Below are 20,902 nucleotides of genomic sequence, written 5' to 3'. Positions count from 1 at the left end.
TTAATATACAGCTGGAACATACAGAACGCGCCTCCATCTACTATCATTATGTAATATTTCTCAGCTCTGAGTCTCCTTTGTGTTATCTGTTTAAGAAATACAAAGGCTGTTGTGTCAGCTGGGATTTTCCACATGATACAGGGTCTGTGTGGGACCGTACTATCACAATGGATCTCCCACTCTGATCCAGCGACTTGTACATGAAAAGCTGAAGTGATGGGGGATTTATTCCAGCTTGTATGAGATTGTGACGAAAAGGAAACTCCAGACAATGACATAAAATAAATAATCTCCAGTGTCCTTGAATGCAAAGGAATGTATTTATAACTTTATGTATGGCTTTGTAGAGGAAAAATAACACACTATAGTGTTGCTTGAATGAGTTCATGAGTAGTATTGATTGTTAGAAGACATTTTAGTGGATTACAGGTGGCAGTCTTGTGCACAGAAGGCGGCACAACACTTACACGTATTGTAATAGCATGTATGACACCGCAGTCGCTGATCCATCTGATTCCAGAGACACCATGTAGTAGGGATTTTGTCACATGGCAGTACTCCATAGAAACATCAAAGCAACTTATCAGATGCAAGAATTTTTTATTAGTGACATATACATAGTGGGATGAATTTACTAAAATAAGCATGCCATAAAAAGTGTCACAAGTGTGTGTCAAAAAACGCAGCACCTTATCCATTTTCCGACCATACTTTTTGGAAAAGTGGGTGAGGCAGGACAAAGATCAAGATGGGCCAGGTTGAGGATGCCTAAGACCAACAGATTTAATAAAACACTTGCCAGAAAACTGATGTGAGTTATTCCTCAAATCTATGCTAGTCCCTGACTCAGATCGATTTCAATTTTGGCTCATGGGACCTCCCAATATGCGCCAGAATTATTAAAAGGTTGGAGCCTCTAAGTCATTCATTCATGACGAGTGAATATGGAAACACCACTTTTCATACATTCCCCCCAATGTGTTTTGGACTTGGAGCGAGTCTCATCAGGTTACCACAATGTAAAGATTCAGTACAGACCAGAGAGAATCCCTGTGTCAGGCTCCACCCCCTCAGGCCCTGCACTAGGCATAATCTATCAGTTTTCCCTGCAGAGTTCCTTTAACTGTGTCACTATTTATGGCTTATATATGCATATATATTTCTTTTGCTGGTGAAATCTGCTGTTCCAAGTGTAACGTCTCAAGGTTTTAAAATAGAATCCTGTAATTCCCATCAAGGCATCCTGTCCTGATTTGCTCACTTTAGCTGCCAAAGTAACATCTGCTTAGCTTATGGGCAATAGACATACCTTGCGGCTGCACATATAAAAGCTGGAATATGTATCTATTCCTGCAAACTGGAGGTGAACGTGTTTAATGAGCTCTTGCATTGTGAGCGTGGTTTAGACTAAGCTTTCCTGCCATTGCTGGCTGCTTGCCTTGTATAGCCAGGTTTGGATTCCAGTTATGTCTGAGAACACTGATCTAGTCAGCACATAAAATAAGTGTATTGAAGCTACTGGGTCCCACTGTTAATTCTGTAGTACCCATCCTCCACTCTCCCTCAACCCACCCCACCATTATTTAATAGGCTGCGTGCCAAAAAAAAAAAATGGCACAAAAAGGAGGACCTGCTCTGGGTTTTGAGAACTGGGTTCCTGGTCCTGTGCACTGGGTCAAAGAAATTTATATAGCCTCCTGCTATTGGTTAAAAAAAAAATGGATAACACAGACAATAAAAATACGATTATGTGCATGGAGTCTTATATTGATGTCATCCTATGTAGCCGAGAAGCCTTTGACCCTACTCAGACCCTAGATGCAACTGCAAGCTAACTCCTGTTAATTGTTGCCATTTTCACAGTTTATCCTCCAAGATCAATAAACTCCAGTCAATGTTATGGTATTGCTGTGGTGTAGCTACACAGAGAATAGAAGGTGCAGCCATACCTGGGCTCTGAGGGTGAAGGCAATACTTTCTCTGTTGCAAAACAGAACACCAGTACTATAAATGACATGTGATCGGCTAGGGGCATGTACAGATTCTATATTGGAAACTTCAAGTGGGCATCGACTTATAAAACAACTTTTCATAAATGAATAGTATAACATATCCTATTAAAGAAATCTGTTTCCTTCTCCACTTGTGTTGCCTCTCTTCCTCTCCTTATCGTTACTCACACTATTTATCTCTATAGCATCCATCTCCATACTTAGCTTCACACACAGAAGTCTATGGAGAGAGGCGGAGGAGACTTAATTGATTTATTGCATGGTAGAGTCTTAACTTGAAGTAAGGGTTGGTTCACACTAGCGCTTGTATTCCGTCCGCAAGGAGTCCGCATGGAGACCCCCCCGGACGGAATACAATCGCAATTGAAAGCGATGTGCTTGCAAAGCACATGGAGCCCATAGACTATAATGGGCTCCGTGTGCTTGCCGCGCACTGCCCGCACGATTGAATTGTGTGGGCAGTGCGCGGCAAGCACACGGAGCCCATTATAGTCTATGGGCTCCGTGTGCTTAACTGCACAGCGCTTGCATTAGCGTTGGTATTCCGTTCGGGGGGGTCTCCATGCAGACTCCTTGCGGACGGATACAAGCGCTAGTGTGAACCAACCCTAACACCAGTGTCAAAAGAGCTCCCACACTGAAAATGTAGCAAAATTTAGTAGCTGCAGTTATTTGTGTCTTTCACAGCAGACTCCTTCTCATCTCTCCACAGACTTCTATGTAAAATGTTACACAACTGATAAGTGGATAAGGAAACATATTACTTTAATAAGATATATTGCAGTTTCTTATATTCATCTGTGCTATTCATTTATGAAAAGTTGCTTTAAAATGGATGTACACTACATAGATAGATAGATAGATAGATAGATAGATAGATAGATAGATAGATAGATAGATAGATAGATAGACAGACAGACAGACAGACAGACAGACCTGGCAATTTGGGGGATCTGACCACCTAGTCCTCATCTAATTATCAGCTATTGAGAGTATAGGTAATAACTGGAATACCCCTTTAAAAAATTTTTATAAGAATAATCAACATTCCATTTTCAGCTCCCTGATTTTTCCGTAGCCAGACGTCATCCTACAGATCCTGTTTTGTTTCTTTTACAGAAAAGTATGCAAGAAAACCTAGCTTTAAAAAAATAGGAGCGAAACTGCTGACAAATGTCTCAGTCTGTAAACACGACTGCTCTCACACATGCTGTGTCCAGATAAAAGTCCTTTATTTATACAGGTACCTGATCAGACAAAACACAGAACAAAGCAGAGGAAACAGCACGGTCAGATCCATCTGTAGCAAAGAAAAGGATACTACACAGCTGATGTATTCCCTGGGCTTGGCCATATTAATCTTACTCACTCCTTTATCTAACATAGTGATCGCTATCTGTGCAGTAATCTATAAATAGAAAAATAGGCGTCCATGTTCGTGCCACTTGTATACATTAAGCCCAGTTGACATTGGACACCGTCCACAGCTTAGTGTCATTGGCACAATAGCATGTCACAGTCTTTAGTTTCATCGACCTATCACTGGATTAGGGACTACCAAAAACTAATATTATTTCACACAAAGGGTACCCTCACAAAAAATATAACGTAACTTTTAATAAGTAGTACTTTACCAGTGTCATATAAAGCTTAACCAGGGTCACATTAAGAACCAATGTCACATCCAGCTTTACTAATGTTACATCCAGCTTTACCAGGGTCACATCAAGCTTTACCAAGGTCACATTCAGCTTTAAAAGTGCCACACCAAGCTTTACCAGTGTCACACCAAGTTTTATCAGTATCACACCATCCTTTACCAGGGTCACATAAAGCTTTACCAATGTCACATCCAGCTTTACCAATGTTACATCCAGCTTTTCCAGGGTCACATCAAGCTTTACCAAGGTCACATTCAGCTTTAAAAGTGCCACACCAAGCTTTACCAGTGTCACACCAAGTTTTATCAGTATCACACCATCCTTTACCAGGGTCACATAAAGCTTTACCAATGTCACATCCAGCTTTACCAATGTTACATCCAGCTTTACCAGGGTCACATCAAGCTTTACCAAGGTCACATCCAGCTTTACCAAGGTCACATTCAGCTTTACCAATGTTACATCCAGCTTTACCAGGGTCACATCAAGCTTTACCAAGGTCACATCCAGCTTTACCAATGTCACATTCAGCTTTACTAGTGTCACATGAAGCTTTACCAATGTCACACCAAGCTTTAGGTTTCCCTATTGTTCCCGCCTATTATTTTTTGTGATAAATTGTTGCTTATCATTTTCTCTTTTGTACGTAACAAAAAATCTGTTTGACTGGGTTCATTTTTTCAGGAGCTCTTCCACATTATTTAGTGAACTTCATGGGTGCCAATATCTATAAGCAGGACTGTAATGCATAGACATTTTGCATCCTATAACTGTATGAAGCGGGCACAGAACCAGTGTACGTGGCAATAGGTGTATGTACGTTTTACTTTATTGTCACCTGAATATGTGATAGATTTTATAGTCTGACCAGACCGTGTCACATGGCCGAGCTGTTATATTCATTTCCCAGTGAAATTCTAGCTCAGCCCAATATAAAGTACTGGATAAATCAGGTGATACAACAGTCTACGTCTCTATGTCCATGTGTTTTTCCCATGCAGTAAGTCTGGGACCCCCGCCAAGAGAGATGTGTAGCTGTAGAGGGAGGGGTTTGGCATATGTTACATAGGAGCGCTCCTTAATTCCAGCTTCATAACATATGAAACCTGATTCTGATTCTTCTTTATAACCTCAATGCTGAGAAAAACCTTAAAACCCTGGTTTCTAGGAAATGCTCAACATCATTTACTGATTTAAGGCATCATGTGTAAAGGGGTCTTCACTTGAGCTGTATGCTGTAGATTAATCCGGCGTATACCATACAGTATGGATATATGCCCGTAGGCTGGGACTTGGCTACAAAGATGCAGAGGCGGCAGACTAGGTGCTCAAAGGGGCTCAAAGAATACTCAAGTACAACTCATCGACAAAGGCGGCCATTTTACATTCAGCCCTAGGGTAAAATAAGTGATAACTATGGATTAATAGAAGGAGATGTGGAAAACTGAATACCCTTCTATTACTTTACCAGGACATCATAATGCCTGCATATGACAAAATCTATTTGGGTGTCCATTATCCCTGTGCTATGATGTCATAGTGGGTATTATCTCTGTTCTATCACTGCATACATCAGGCTGGTACCATGACATTACTGTGTGCATGATTGCAGCACTGTGACATCTGTATCTGTGATGTGACATAATTGTGTAATACAATGCTATAACTAGGGCTCAGAACTCTAGAATTAATGTATTCACATAGTTATTTAACTTTTCAGATGGAATACAAATGAGGAAGGGAGGGCGAGTATTGGGACACAACTGAATACCCATCGCACCTACAAGGGCATGGTACTATGGGAGCCCTGGAAAAGAAGTCAGGAAATCGGGGTGGAGATAAAGGATTTGTGGGTATTCATAATGTATTTTGTTATCAGTCAGGGCTTTTTTGTCTTGGGACACAACTCCAGATAGCGTGCACAGATATAGATGAAAATATAAGTGACACACCTGGTTACCATGCATGGCCACCAGAGGGAGCTTAGAGAGGTTATCAAGGCGCAATCATTTAACTTACTGGTGTGGGTACATGTTCGCATGATCGGAACCAGTCCACGTCCCCCAGTCCGCTTCGCCTCCTTCATCCTCTCCCATTTGCACAGGCAGATAGATGTGCTATTGGGACAGGGAAATTATAGTAAAGTCAATCCCCACAGCACTGGTAAGCTACCTGCCTGTGCAAACAGGAACAGAGGGAGGTGTTGAAGTGACCCAGGGAACAGGGTCTAGTCCTAGTGCCAGCTCCAGCTGCAACAATGTCCAGGTAAGTTAATTTAATATCCCTGGATAACCCCTTTAAGAGTTTACAGCATCACTGTTATTAGTGACTTCAGTATATCACCATACAGTAAGCGCCCTCTAGTGGTGCCTGCAGGTAGGTAGGATGTTATCTAAATTTATGTCTATGGTGGATTTGAGAAACTGAGCTCATGTTATGAGGACATCTCTGACATGTTCCCTGTTAACCTCCTAACCAGTGTTCCCTCTAAACTGGGCAAACTGGAAAGGACCCTACTTGTCTCCAAGGTTTAGTATATTTTAACTCTATCATGTACGCAGCTTAGAAGGAACAGCGCCTCTGACCCTTCAAAACCACGCATTGGTTTAGTGGGATCAGTCCAGTTTTCTAACAGCCTGCTAAGTAGGAGCTTTATATTCCGTCTTCAGTCCAAAGTGGTAAATCTCATCATTCAGGATTATTTTCTTTGCTTGCCTTCAGCTTTGAGCTGTTTGGGTCCCATTCAAGAGCCCCCTGCAGGTTAAATATGCAGCCGTCAAGACTCCAGCAGCATCTCGCTATGTGTGTGGCGAGAATAAGCCTCACTAGTTAAAAACAAAAAATACCCTATGTGTTAGTGATGAAAATGCGCTCGGATTCCAATATTTAAACCAAAACCCGACACATTCCTGTCTGTCCCACTCGGGGTTTACTGTTACTTCATTTACTGAATTTATATCAGATGTTGACACTAACGGGAAAGTACATAATGCCATATAGACAAGGACTTATATTGTAGGACAAGGTTCTCTAACCTGTTATAAGGCATTTGGAGGATACCTCCCCACAACATATGCTAAGTATAAGGGACTGTGCTCAGAGCAACCTGCTGGTTTGTCAGGTGAGTGCTGAAATATTTATGCCATACTCTAACATGGCAGCAGCCATATGCTGATAGAACTCCACCTGCACGCGGCCATCAGTCATCACCTTTGCTTGTATAATAGGGCAGACATTGGCAGTGGTATATAAGCAGGTTTTCACCCCCATGTATCTGCTAATACATTCGACCACACTTACCACCACCCAATCATTGGGAATGAATGCGGCTACAGACTTTCAGTAGTGTCAGTTAGTCCAACCTTCAGTCTGTGTAATACAGCCTTAAACTTTACAACCAGAAGTTATTAGCTATGAGGTTTCATTCTATATAGAATTTAGGGCCCATTTAAAGGGAGTCTAACAGGAAAATTGCTAGCAAACTACTGACAGTCCATTGTAAGTCTGCTTATACACTTTCCAAAGATGACTTTCTTCTCCATTTTCATGAAAATCAGCATTTTAGTATTATGAGAAACTGGTTACAAAGGGTTTTTAGGGGAGTTCCTTCAGCAGAAGAAGTAACAACTCTCTTCAGCTAATTTACACAATAATAAAATGTTCATTTTTATGAAAATGGAGCTGCAATGCAGAATAAGAAAGGCATCTTTGGAAAGTGTAGCAGCCCTATAAGGTACTGTTAATAGGTTGATACTGATTTCTCTTCTGATAGTCTCCATTTAACACTATGTATGATATTTTTGTAACCTTAAAAATGTGGAGCTTTCCTTTAAAGGGTTATTCCCATCTCAGCAAATCGAGATGAGAATAAGTACTCCCAAATCTAGACCCCTACGGCAGGACTTATGAGAATAGTCAAGCAGTGGTGCTCTATGTTGTTCCCATTACTCCTATAGAGGAGAATGGAAGCTAATGTGTTAAGGGTGCATTCACACTACGGAACGCCAGCGTGTATCACAGCCGTACACACCGGCGTTACAGCAGGGCTGCCGGACACTTCCCATTCATTTCTATGGGAGTCGGCATGCGAGCGCTCCCCATAGAAATGAATGGACTGCTTTTTTCCATTCATTTCTATGGGGAGCGCTCGCATGCCGGCTCCCATAGAAATGAATGGGAAGTGTCCGGCAGCCCTGCTGTAACGCCGGTGTGTACGGCTGTGATACACGCTGGCGTTCCGTAGTGTGAATTCACCCTTTATACTGCTATTGCAGCTCAGCCCTATTCACTTTAATCTACCTGAGCTGCAATATCAGATGCAGGCAATCATCTGGAGTGGCGCTATTCTGGATGAAAAGAAGACAGGTTTTGAAGATTATACACAACCTCTGTATTGGGGCCTTCAGACTACCATTGGTGACCGTTGGTAGTGTCTGTTGCTATTGTCTTTTACAAGATTTTTGTGGTGGACACTAGCAGAACCGTCACAAATCTGTTAAAATTTCCATTCATTAGAATGAAATTTTATCTTGTGTCCTTAGTGTCTGTTACACCCAATCCCTCACATGTCCATTTTTTGATGCATAAAAATGGATCAGTTAAAAAAACGGACACATTTACATCACTTATGGTCCGTTAACCCCTTCCCGACATGCGCCGTAATAGTACGGCGCGTGTCGGGTCTGTAACTATGGTGACCGCCCGGGAGCCGGGCGGCCGTCATAGCCGCCGAGTGTCTACTGCTTTAAGCAGTAGACAACCGGCTCTGATGCCTCCGATCGGTCCCCGGACCGATCGGAGGCATTAACCCCTCCGGCGCTGCTGTCAAAGGCGCCGGAGGCGCCATTTTCCCGGCGGCGCATGGGCGCCGCCATTTTGGCAGGGATCGCCGGCTCCTGGAGCACGCTCCAGGGCCGACGTCACGTTGCCATGACAGCCGGGAGCCTTGTTAAAGGCTCCCAGCCGGTCTGCAAATTCTCTCTTTTGCAGGCTGGTGTATACAGCCTGCAAAAGAGATGATGATTTTTTGCAATGCATTGGAATGCATTAGCATTGTAATGCATTGCATTAGTGATCAGACCCCCTTGGGTTCAACACCCCTAGGGGGTCTAATAAATGCAAAAAAATAAAAAAAAAAAGTAAAACAAAATATCAAAAAATATAAAAAGTATTAAAAGTTCAAATCACCCCCCTTTCCCTAGAACAAATATAAAAGTAGTTAAAAACTGTGAAACATATACATGTTAGGTATCCCTGCGTCCGAAATCGCCCGCTCTACAAATCTATAAAAATATTTTTCCTGTTCGGTAAACGCCGTAGCAGGAAAAATAGTCAAAAGTGCCAAACCGCCGTTTTTTCACTGTTTTAATTCTGATAAAAATTTGAATAAAAAGTGATCAAAGCAATAACATTTCCCGAAAATGGTAGAACTAAAAAGTACACCCGGCCCCGCAAAAAAAGACGCCCTATACATCCCCGTACACGCACGTATAAAAAAGTTACGGCCGTCGGAATATGGCGACTTTTAGAAAAAAATTTTTTAACACCGTTTTGGAATTTTTTTTAGGGGTCAAAATGTAAATAAAACCATATAAATTTGGTATCCCTGGAACCGTACCAAAACACAGAATATAGGGGACATGTCATTTTGGCTGCACAGTGAACGCCGTAAAACCAAAGCCCGTAAGAAAGTCGCAGAAATGCATTTTTTCTTCAAATCCACCCCATTCTGAATTTTTTTCCTGCTTCCCAGTACATTATATAGAATAATTAATGGTGGCAACATGAAGAAAAAATTGTCCCGCAAAAATTAAGACCTCATATGACTCTGGGAGCTGAGAAATAAAAAAGTTATGGGGTTTAGAAGGAGGGGAGTCAAAAACGAAAAACGAAAATCAAAAAATGCCATCGGCGGGAAGGGGTTAATATCTATCATGATAGGTGTCATTTTGGGGGGGTTTTAACGGATGCTATCATAACAGAATCCAATGGTAGTGTAAGCCCTGCCTAAGGCCTAGAATTCTACTTTGCATTCCTCAGCTCCTTCCCGTATATTCATTCGTTACATACAGCTCGCGGGGACGGTCCTCTGTGCCAGGAACTGTGATGGGTTCATGTTGTAAGCTCCTACAAATACTATCCTTTTATAGTATACATTTCACCGGAGATGTCCTCTCATTGTTCACAGATGTAATGAAAAAAAAACCTGACAGCTATTTAAGCAGATGATTGAAAAAAGTTGGCAAACTCAGTCTTTATAGAATAGCTGTAACTACAAAGAACATCTGAATGCAATATGCAAGAATTTAGTAAAAACGGACTCAAAACTTGCAAATTAAAACCAAATATACAAACCAGTGTTATAATTCATTGAATCTGTGCAATTGGATTAACCCAAATGTCTATATATGGTCACATTGTTCCCATTACATATTGAGGGGTATTGCAGATTGCAAATGCAGCTGTTATTAGCAAATGTAAGTCCTGTATATAGTAGGGTCAGAGAACCCCTTTAATATCCTATTTGTATACAAAGAATGTATATATCAATATCTTGCACTGTGGATCACAAGGGCAGCTCCACATGTATATGTGAATACAATATGTGAGTAGTTAGTGGATTCCAATGAAGGAACAACGTTTCAATATCAGAGTGATGTATATTTCAGTTCAATAAGAATGGATAAACTTCAGTTACGGAATCATGACAATAACGTCTGGCGCTTTTCCCTCACCAGTACAGAAAAGAACAACCTGTTTTTTTGACGTTCCAATAAAATTCAAAAGACATATGCTTGTTGTGATCATTCTTTTGCAATGAGGCAGGTTCACTGTGAACAGTTTGTTCTATAGTGTCGTTTTATGTGAAAAAAATGGCAAAAATAATAAAATAATTAATTTATATTGATATGCGTTAAAAAATGTATATCTTGGGTATAAATATATTACATTTATTAAAATAGTCTCTCCAGATAGTGTACTGGTGTCTTCACCACGCCCTCCATCGGTAATGCTGGAATTCAATATGGCGTTGGCCTACCCTTAGCCTTAATGACAGCTTCCACTCTCGCAGGCTTACATTCAATCAGGTGCTGGAAGGTTTCTTGGGGAATGGCCGCCCATTCTTCACGGAGTGCTGCACTGAGGAGAGGTATCGATGTAGGTCGGTTAGGCCTGGCACGAAGTCGGCGTTCCAAAACATCCAAAGGTGTTCTATAGGATTCAAGTCAGGACTGTGCAGGCCAGTCCATTACAGAGATGTTATTGTCGTGTAACCACTCCGCCACAGGCCGTGCAGTATGAACAGGTGCTCAATCGTGTTGAAAGATGCAATCGTCATCCCCGAATTGCTCTTCAACAGTGGGAAGCAAGAAAGTGTTTAAAACATCAATGTAGGCCTGTGCTGTGATAGTGCCACGCAAAACAACAAGGTGTGCAAGCCCCCTTCATGAAAAATACGACCACACCATAACACCACCGCCTCCGAATTTTACTGTTAGCACTACACACGCTGGCATATGATGTTCACCGGGCATTCGCCATACCCACACCCTGCCATCGGATCGCCACATTGTGTACCGTGATTCGTCACTCCGCACAACGTTTTTCCACTGTTCAATCGTCCAATGTTTATGCTACTTACACCAAGCGAGGTGTCGTTTAGCATTGAACTACGTGATGTGTGGCACCCAATCACCTGACCACGTTCGAAGTCCGTGAGTTCTGCGGACCGCCCCATTCTGCTCTCTCACGATGTCTAATGTCTACTGAGGTCACTGATATGGAGTACCTGGCAGTAGGTGGCAGCACAATGCACCTAATATGAAAAACGTATGTTTTTGGGGGTGTCTGGATACTTTTGATCACATAGTGTATATACAGGGGTGTCGTAGACTTAACCTCTCCCTGTTGCCACTACAGCGCCATAATGATATAATGCCACCACGGCACCCACAACTCCGTCTCAACGCATTTCGCTTTGCATTGGCAGAGCTCCTCAGGAGACTATTGCTGTATAGCTGGTCAGATATTAATACAACGCCCATTTCCCTGATAACAGCAATGAAAACTGCTTTTCCCCACACCTCGGTGGTAGGTGTGGGTACTGAATGGTAGCCCAAGATATACATTTTTTAACGCATATCAATAAAAATTAATTATTTTATTATTTTTGCCATTTTTTCACATTGAATTGGATTGTTTGTATATCATTAGTTCATTGGGATTGATATAGTCTAGTTTTATATGATCAGAGAAAATATATTTATTTCTCTATTTATCAAGTTCCTTTTCCAACTCCCTCTCCTCATAAACTGCTTACCCATTCTAAATTCTCTGCTGAATCTGTCATGGTCTCCCAAGACAGATTCTCAGCTCATCAAAGTATCAGATAACATGTTCTCAGAGAGAAACAAAGATAAGCACAGGCATGCTGCTGTAGCTAAAAGTGAGTTTTCTGTTTTGCCTTAAATAATTTATTCTATTATATCTATATATTATTATGTCAGCATTGGTCAGTACTCCTCTATGGTGACCTACATGGTGCTGCTGCTGTTTTTCAGTGAGAGTATTAGGGAACAAATCTTCTGTTTTCTCCATATGCAGCCTAAGGGAGACATCATAGCAGCTAGTCTGTATCGTCCACTTACTAGCTCTGAGAATCAGACATAACAGTTTTCCCCTCTGTAGACTCCAACAAATACAGAATACAAGTAATATCATGGGCAAAAATAGCATTACTTCTCCTGGACACATGACATCTAATCCTAAAAAGCCATCTAAAGTTTTAGTACACATTAAGTGTTGCATAAGGCTAAACTAAATAATCATTACGTAGCAAAGCTCCCTCTAGTGGTCATAGCAAGCATCCAGAATTTTAGCATTTGACTCTCTGCAGACATTATCACATACATCAGGCATTTTTCCCTAGTCTATATTAATTTTCTTCTATGGTATGGCTATAGCTACTTCACATCCGGACTCTGACACTCTCTATTTTTACCAGTAACTGTTTAGAGCGCTGATATCTTGTCCATGTATTTCCACTGACTAATGAATACTCAGATCTCTTCCCTATCGGTACAGTATAATTGAGTGGCAGCGTCTCTGGAGTGTGTTAAATGACTAATCCGAGCAGACTGTGCGGAATATGTCGCAGTCACTCCACACATTGACTAGGACCATCTGTTTAAAGTGCGGCCTCGACCGCCTCCGATATAACATGATATCTGTCAATTCACTTCTAACTGTCATGGCTACAGGAAATGAAATGTAGACTAGCAGAAGATTACAAGCCTGCTATAGTGACGGATGATCAGTGCCCCTTCGGCTAATATCAGCACATGTTCTTGTATTGTTTTTCAGTGACGGTGACGGTTGGAGGGAAGCAATATCTCCTGGGACTCTATGACACCGCAGGACAGGTATGTGCTGCAGCTTTTATATTTCATTTGTACCATGATGTCAATTATGGAAGGAAAAAAAAATCTTCCGGAACGAGTGTAAAGAGCTGTCACCATTCTAATAATCCATAATGTATCCCATCAAGTTTCATTAGGGCATTACTGACACCTAAAACATTCCAAGGCAATTTGCAATGTCACTTGTATTGCCCAATACCAGTGTGCGGCTATAGAACCTATAGCTCCCCAGAGAGGTCTAGTTAGCAAATACTTGTTCAATAAGGACTCTCTCATTTTCCTCATGTATAGAAGGTACTAGACATTGCCATTTTACTGAAACTGGTCAGTGTCAAACTATGAAGGCATAATACCCAGATGTCCTGTGAATATGGGATAAGGATATATAGTGGGAAGACATCTTTAAAGAGGACTTTTTATGTCCTCGGGCACACGCAGTCTTATATACTGCTAGAAAACCGACAGTGCGCTGAATCAGTACACTGTCTGCTTTCCCGTTATGTGCTCTGGGGAAAGAGCTATCAGTGCCGGTACCAATTGCTCTTCACTGTCAGAACGGCGTTTCTGTCAGTCTGTGAGGAACGCCCCTCTGACAGTACTCGTTCATAGACAAGTACTGGGAGGATGTTCCTCACCGCTCAGCATCATTGCTCAGCAGTAAGGGGTGTTCTTCACAGACTGTCAGAAACGCCCTTCTGACAGTGAATTGGAAACGGTAGCTCTTCCCCCGAGGCACATAAGAAGCCGACAGTGCTCTGAATTCAGCACATTGTTGGCTTTCTAGCGCCATATAAAACCGCATGTGCCCAACGACATGAAAGGTCCTCTTTATAGAGGACCTTTCACCATCTTTCCAACTCCAGTTTTTTGCTTCCGTTGATAGGCGCTGCTCCACTGATTCCAGCACAGTTGAAATTTTTTTCTCTAGCCCTCACCAATAACAAGTATTAAGCGCAGGTAGTTTTGGTGCCTGATATGCTATTTAAGCTCTGTAATGTTAGAAGGTGGTGTTAGGCAGGGGGTGTACAGTACAGTGACTACATAGTATATCAGGGACCAAAACTAACAGCATCGATAGCTTGGGATCGTGATGGCTAGAGTGTGCCAGAATCAGATGGGCAGCAGCTATCGAATGATGTAAAGAGCTGGACTTGTCAGATGTGGATGAAGGTCCTCTATTTTTTTATTATTATTTTTAAAAATAATAATAATAATTTTAAAAAAACCTTTGTCCAACTAGATGGCCTGAGATTTGGCCTCGGTTGTGAGGCCCAATAGGACCACTGAAACAACACTCAACTCTCCTAGATTCTTAAATCGTTTATTTCTCTAGCCATTTTCAGTGACGTAGGCCATGCTATTCAGAACTCTGGGAATGATGAGTGGCAATGGTAACCGTGTTGGTCATACAGCCAGGATCGTAGCTATAGGAGATGCAGCAGTAGCCATCACCCACCAAGCCCTGATGGAGCCCCAAAGGACACATAAAATATACCACTTATTCTAGTGTCAGATAGGGGCCCCTTTACAGATTTTATATTTGGGCTCAGGAGCTTCAAGAGCCTCTGCATACCATTTTACCAAAAATACATGGTTATATCTCTTCTGTTACTTGTTGTAACATACAAGGATAGGTTACTGCTCCTGACATGCCTATCTTAGTAAATAATCACATACACAATGGAATTACAATTCGAGCATCTCTTCTAAGAATTCTGCATCATTCCGAACCTCTGCTATTCCTCCTGTAAACGTAGGAGTAAATTTGCAACTAGATGTTATAAATAGGAGGCAGAAAACAGGACAATGATGGAGCAAAAACTAATTTACTATGATGTCATTTTACCTGATCTCTGCTACAATATACTGTACAGTATAACAATATTAAAAATGCTACCAAGCAGTTCTCTGACCACATACAAGCATGACGCCTCAATGAATACAGACATGAATCTCAGGTGACCTCTATTACTGCTATCATATATTGTAGAGCTATATTATAATTTCATAGGATAGAATCCAGCAATATAATCCATAGGATAGGGAATACACTGCTATATTGTGGGAGCTGACCTGAGTCCCCCATCAATTCTGAGAAAGGGGGTCTTTTACCTCTGTTCTTAATGTTGCAGTAGTGGAGGCAGACAGACCTCTGGTGGACATAGACAACCCCATCCATTCTCCCATTTACTGCAAAGCAAGTGCTGGAGATGACTGAAGGGCACCCATTGAACAGCGATTTATCTTCTATCCTACAGACAGAGGATACATATTTTTGTGGCATAACCCCTTTAAAAGAATGCCAAACCTAGGAAAGCATTATAAAACTATCATCATTCAGCTCTGTTGTTCTGATCAGTCATCGGATCAGAAAACTGCACTGAAAAGCAAACTTTCTCCTTCTGCCCCTGTCTCCATTCATTCTAATGTTAATACAAGACAAAAGCTTCCTTCCATCTTGATATAGATAGATCATATCCAGCCTGCAGGATTTTTTCTCCCAGTGAATAGTTACTCATGACGTGTGGATTACTGATGGTAGGTTCACACTAGTGTTCGTCTCTCCGTCGTTCAGGTCCGTATGGGGGCCTTAAAGACGGAGAGCCCATTCGCTAAAAAAGTGTTTACCCGCGGACATTTCTGAAACTGAAAAACTGCTCCATGAATCCGTAGGAGGGGCACGCAGCGAGCACATGGATTTCTGCAAGTCCTATTCAGATATATCTGCTCCGTGTGAATTCATCCTCATACACATTGTAGCTACTGGAGAACCAGCGGTTGTCACAGGAGAAGGAATATCCTGTGATGTCTTCTGCAGGAAGAGATAAGTGGTGTCTATTGCTGCCACTTATCTCTGACGAACCACCAGGATCTGACATCAGAATGTAATCCATATATCTAAAGACATGTCTATAGGTGTACTTTACTGACCTTTAGTAAAATTGTGGCATCTTACTGCGCTGCTGCCTATAGTCAGTACCAGATTAAGGAGACAGAAGGGCCGGCGACCCTCTGTGCCAGCTTACATGGTGATTCAGCCCACACTATAGTGCACACATTGCATTTTTACAGTGTCCCATGAAGCTACAAGGTTATTGATGTAACTGATTCAGCCTGGGCTGGATTAAATGGCCGAGTCCTTCTTCCTGAGACTAATTTTACTTATACCCTGGCGCCAAGGATCCCACTGTATGAAACAAGTATCACTGCCTACACATTATGACCCAGCCGCTTACAGTAAGGGAAAGGACAGAGCTGCTGTGTATCACAGGTCACTTTCATCTCCATCATCTACATGAGGTATTTAGAGGTCTATCGTGGCCTACTAAAATCTGATTATTGTTAATGTGCGTGCCTTGCACTATTACTAAACTGACTACTGAAAAGGGGTTTCCTGGTCTTCTCCTACATGTGGACTGTCATGTGGTTGTGCCTATCTCAACAGGGTCAGACTGACCCACCAGAGGGTTCATTTGACACATAATAATGGGACCTAAAAGACGAGCCCATTTGGAAGGGACTTGATATTAGGGGTATATTCTAGATGATTACATCTCGAATAGTCCTAAATAAATCCTCAATAAATAGAGAGTGGGCCCTCATCATCTCTGGTAGCCAAAGGTACCTCAAATAAGGGCTTCCCCTAGTGTTATTAGTCCAAGTAGAACAGAAAGAACAAGAGCATGACTACACAAGACATGGGAATGTGCAATGTACCTCTGTAGGTAGGTTATGTAGAGCTTGAAAATCGCAAACTGGCCCTAACTGAGCTTTATTAACAAAAGTGGTTGGATCCTGTGTGGATTCTATTCATTTCATATTTTCCAACTTTCTCAGCCGAGAGGCTCGAGGTGTCCCCACGGTCTAATCTCCCGAACCTGGCAGAAAGCTCCCATATCGGGGCAACACGGTGGCTCAGTGGTTAGCGCTGCTGCCTTGCAGCGCTGGAGTCTTGGGTTCGATTCCCACCAGAAATAACATCTGCAAGGAGTTTGTATGTTCTCCCCGTGTTTGTGTGGATTTCCTCCCATTCTACAAAGATATACTGATAGGAAAGAAAAATGTACATTGTGATCCCTATATATGGGGCTCACAATCTACATTAAAAAAAAAAAGAAAGCTCCTATATCTGCCAGGCTAACAGTCATCGTATATGCCAGTCATATCCAATAAAAGCAACATTGCCAGCACATTTCATGTCCATGTCACTAAAAATGGGACACAACAATGTATTCTGGCTTTAAAATTTTTGCAGCACAAGCAACTTGCCATCTTCTGCACATGGATACTCAGATACTGGCAAGTACAACTCAGGTCAATAGCGTTATATACAGATTTCCCTTAGTGGTGAGAAAAGCAGTTTATTCCAATATATACATATTAAGAGGAACACTGCTGTGTACTAATTAACCATGTACCATATCAATTACATTGAGAAACCGCTCCAAATTATGTACAAAACACAGTAGATTCAAGAACAAGTGTAAAGGTAAATTGGAAGTGAATGGATATAAGAACACTCTGCCTATCTACATCTGTCCTTATTTGTATAGTAAATATGGGAATATTAGTGGATCGCAACAGCAAATGCAGCGGCTTAACCATAATAACACTTTGTGTGATAGAATATTTTCAGGCCATAATTATAATGTATGAGGACTGTGATTGATATGAGCAGGTTATATCCTGTAGTGTATTTTCTATAACAATACCTTGTCCTGCTGCAGCCATGATCTTTCTACACTATATCAGTTTTGGCTATGTATTTGCTGACACCTAGTGGCCACATTAGATATTGTTTGTTACAGCAAACTCTGAACAGGAGTCTATTGAAGTAGATCATCTATATTTGCTAAACTGAGCTATGAAAAGAAGTAATAAAGAGGAAGGCAGAGACACCAGAGATAGGAATAAATGATCTTTCTAAATATACTTATTTATATATGTTATATATACTTCTTTTTCTGCAGGAAGACTATGACCAGCTCAGGCCTCTCTCCTACCCCAACACAGATGTGTTCCTGATTTGCTTCTCAGTTGTCAATCCAGCCTCTTACCATAACGTCCAGGAGGAATGGGTATCAGAACTCAGGGCCTGTATGCCACATGTACCCTATGTCCTAATAGGTACACAGGTAAATGGAGCTCATTGCATTGTATAGAATAAGCTTATTCCCACATTGTACACCGTTATTGATCTCTCTTGAAGGACTTAAAATAAAATGTATTTCTTCAACATTACTCCAATTCTTCATCCAAACTATGTTATACACTTGAGGAAACAGCAGAAGATCCAGGAATTCCAATTCTACAAGCCCTGCACAGTTCCTTCTGCATCAGCAATTTCCTTATATAGAACTGGAAATACACTGTCTTTACGTCAGTAGGAGTTATAGTTGGGCAGTGGCTGGGAATTAAGATGCCTTATAGCTGCCTGCAATGGACAAAAACCGCAGCGTCTTATAGTATCTGCAAAGTGGATGGAATTCTGGCTAATCCCATTCACACATTGCAGAAAAAGATCTGCAGTGGAAATGCTGTGATTTAAAAAAACGTCAAGTTTATGTAAATTACAGCTTGTCAATTATATCTATAGAAACTCTGGCCATTTCTCCATAGGTATAATTATAGCAGAAAATCCGCAGAGGAAACCTCCGCCACGGTTTTTCCATCAACACGTTTTGACTGCGGCTTGCTATGTGGGGCCTTAGCCTTAGGGACCGTTCCCACATAATGAAAATTCTGCATGTTTTTGTTGGACATCTCTTTGAGACACATTTTACTCTCTCTGCATCGCGAATAGTGAAATCCATAATGGAAATCATAAATTAACATACTGCAGAGTCAATTCTGCACAAAAGGTCAGTTTCCACAGCAGATTTTTTTTTGTATTTTGTGGATGACATTTTAGTAAAAGCTGGTTATCTTTTCTGGCACGCCAATGATCCGCAGATATTCCACACACAATTCTACAATAGACTCTGCAGAATATCTGCAACATGTGAACATACCCTAAAGCCGTAGATTATTTCCCCATCCCCCATTTTAATGGGGCACATTAGGGAAAATACCAGTAATGCAAATTCCTAATCTGAAATAAAAATTGGCTATAAGGTTAAACTTTGTCTTATATAATACTTATAATTATAATATAAGTACTGGAGGAATAAATGGCTACATTCTGTATACTGGTTTCTTCTTCATTGGGTTTCTTTCACCTTTAATTCTAGATTGATTTGAGAGATGACCCCAAAACCCTGGCTCGACTTCTTCACATGAAAGAAAAACCAATTACATATGAGCAAGGGATGAAACTAGCAAAGATGGTAAGTATCATATGGCTATGTGTTTCTTCCTCCACTGTCATAGAATAAAAATCCTTGAAGAAGCATTACACACTTTTTATCCCCGTTTCTATATTGGTGTTTGAGTGGGTGCCATATGCAAAAAAAAATAGATAGATAGATAGATAGATAGATAGATAGATAGATAGATAGATGAGGCCATTAATGTGTAATGTATGAGATCTGATCCCTAGAATCTTCAGCACAAAGGCAAAAGGATCACATCACTATATATTCTGGTACAGCACCAAACAAACAGTTGTGGCCGTATTGGGTACTGCAACTCAGCATTAGTCACATGAGTGGTCTGTACTACACTTGCATGTTCAGGAACCTAACATTAGCGATCATATACTGATAATCAATGCTATGGAAAAACCAATAAAATTTCAGAAACCTCCTAAAACAGTGTCTGAAAACTGCATTCGAGAAAATTTCTGGGGCATGTGCTCCAGGTGATGTTTGTCACAGGGGGCCCACAAGCCACTTTTATGTATCTGGATACAGAATAAGAGCAGGTGATGGGAAGCCTAGTTACAGCTCTGACTTGAGAGAAGCAAATCCCTAGATTTCATGATATAAAACAGTATTAGCCGTGGTAGTATACACATTAGCTCCACATCTGAAGCAGCTGGAGATTGCTTGGACCTGTTTTGATCCTAAGGCTGGATTAGTAGGACATAATGGCGAGTTTCCCATCGTCAATGGTGACATCATGTGCTGATTTTGCGCTTCTTTTTATTGTACAGATTGGAGCACAATGCTACTTGGAGTGTTCAGCCCTGACTCAAAAAGGGCTCAAGAATGTGTTTGATGAAGCGATCCTCACCGTGTTCCACCCAAAGAAGAAGAAGAAAGGATGTGGGAAGTGTCGCAACTCTTGTACAATTGTCTGAGTTCATTCCTACAACACGTACGGTGCTATTGTATAGGGCTCAGGAAAACCACAGAATGTGGACAGATGTGTGGTCGGCCCTTTATGAACAAAGCAAAGTGGAGGATATGACCAGAGAGAACAACTTGCCATGTGTGGAGCCTTTGATCTGTGACGCCTCTACGAAGCAACATCTAACTCACTGTATCTCACTTTCCCATCCCCCTCACACTGTGACATGTTTCTATATACCATATGTGCCTTCTTTTCCAATGGACATCCAAAATATATATTCAATAGGGTGGTCTTAAGATTAATACTACAAAAGCAAATGTCTTGGACTTAAGATTTCCGAGCAGAAAGGACTAGTAAAAGGTCTATAAAGACTCTTCTAGATAACAAACGGAAGATCCGTCATTAACACTAAGGTCAGTAACACGGTGCCTTCTCTCTGGTACCTGCATGATGACCTGGTTCCATCAGCTCCAAGGAGGGATAAAAACATCACTTTGATAGGAGACTGGGACTGGCTCTGATTCTGTTTTATACATTTTATTTGAATTTACCTGACTATATATAAGAGTAATAAAAC

At 41.3% G+C, this 20,902-nt stretch overlaps 1 protein-coding gene across 1 annotated transcript in view; it reads left to right on the top strand.

Moving 5' to 3' along the window:
• The window catches only part of RHOJ (ras homolog family member J), a 60,626-nt gene extending 39,724 nt beyond the window's left edge, over positions 1 to 20,902 (top strand). Inside the window, exons 2-5 of the mRNA XM_075282798.1 lie at positions 13,037 to 13,095; positions 18,063 to 18,227; positions 19,323 to 19,418; positions 20,186 to 20,902. Coding sequence (XP_075138899.1) covers positions 13,037 to 13,095; positions 18,063 to 18,227; positions 19,323 to 19,418; positions 20,186 to 20,332 — 467 coding nt within the window. The 3' untranslated portion in view covers positions 20,333 to 20,902. The remainder of the gene's footprint in view (positions 1 to 13,036; positions 13,096 to 18,062; positions 18,228 to 19,322; positions 19,419 to 20,185) is intronic.

The sequence above is a fragment of the Leptodactylus fuscus genome, chromosome 7 (assembly GCF_031893055.1).
Source record: "Leptodactylus fuscus isolate aLepFus1 chromosome 7, aLepFus1.hap2, whole genome shotgun sequence".
In the NCBI taxonomy this organism is placed as follows: Eukaryota; Metazoa; Chordata; class Amphibia; order Anura; family Leptodactylidae; genus Leptodactylus; species Leptodactylus fuscus.
The sequence above is the reverse complement of the archived record's forward strand: the minus strand, read 5'-3'. Positions and strand labels throughout refer to the sequence as shown.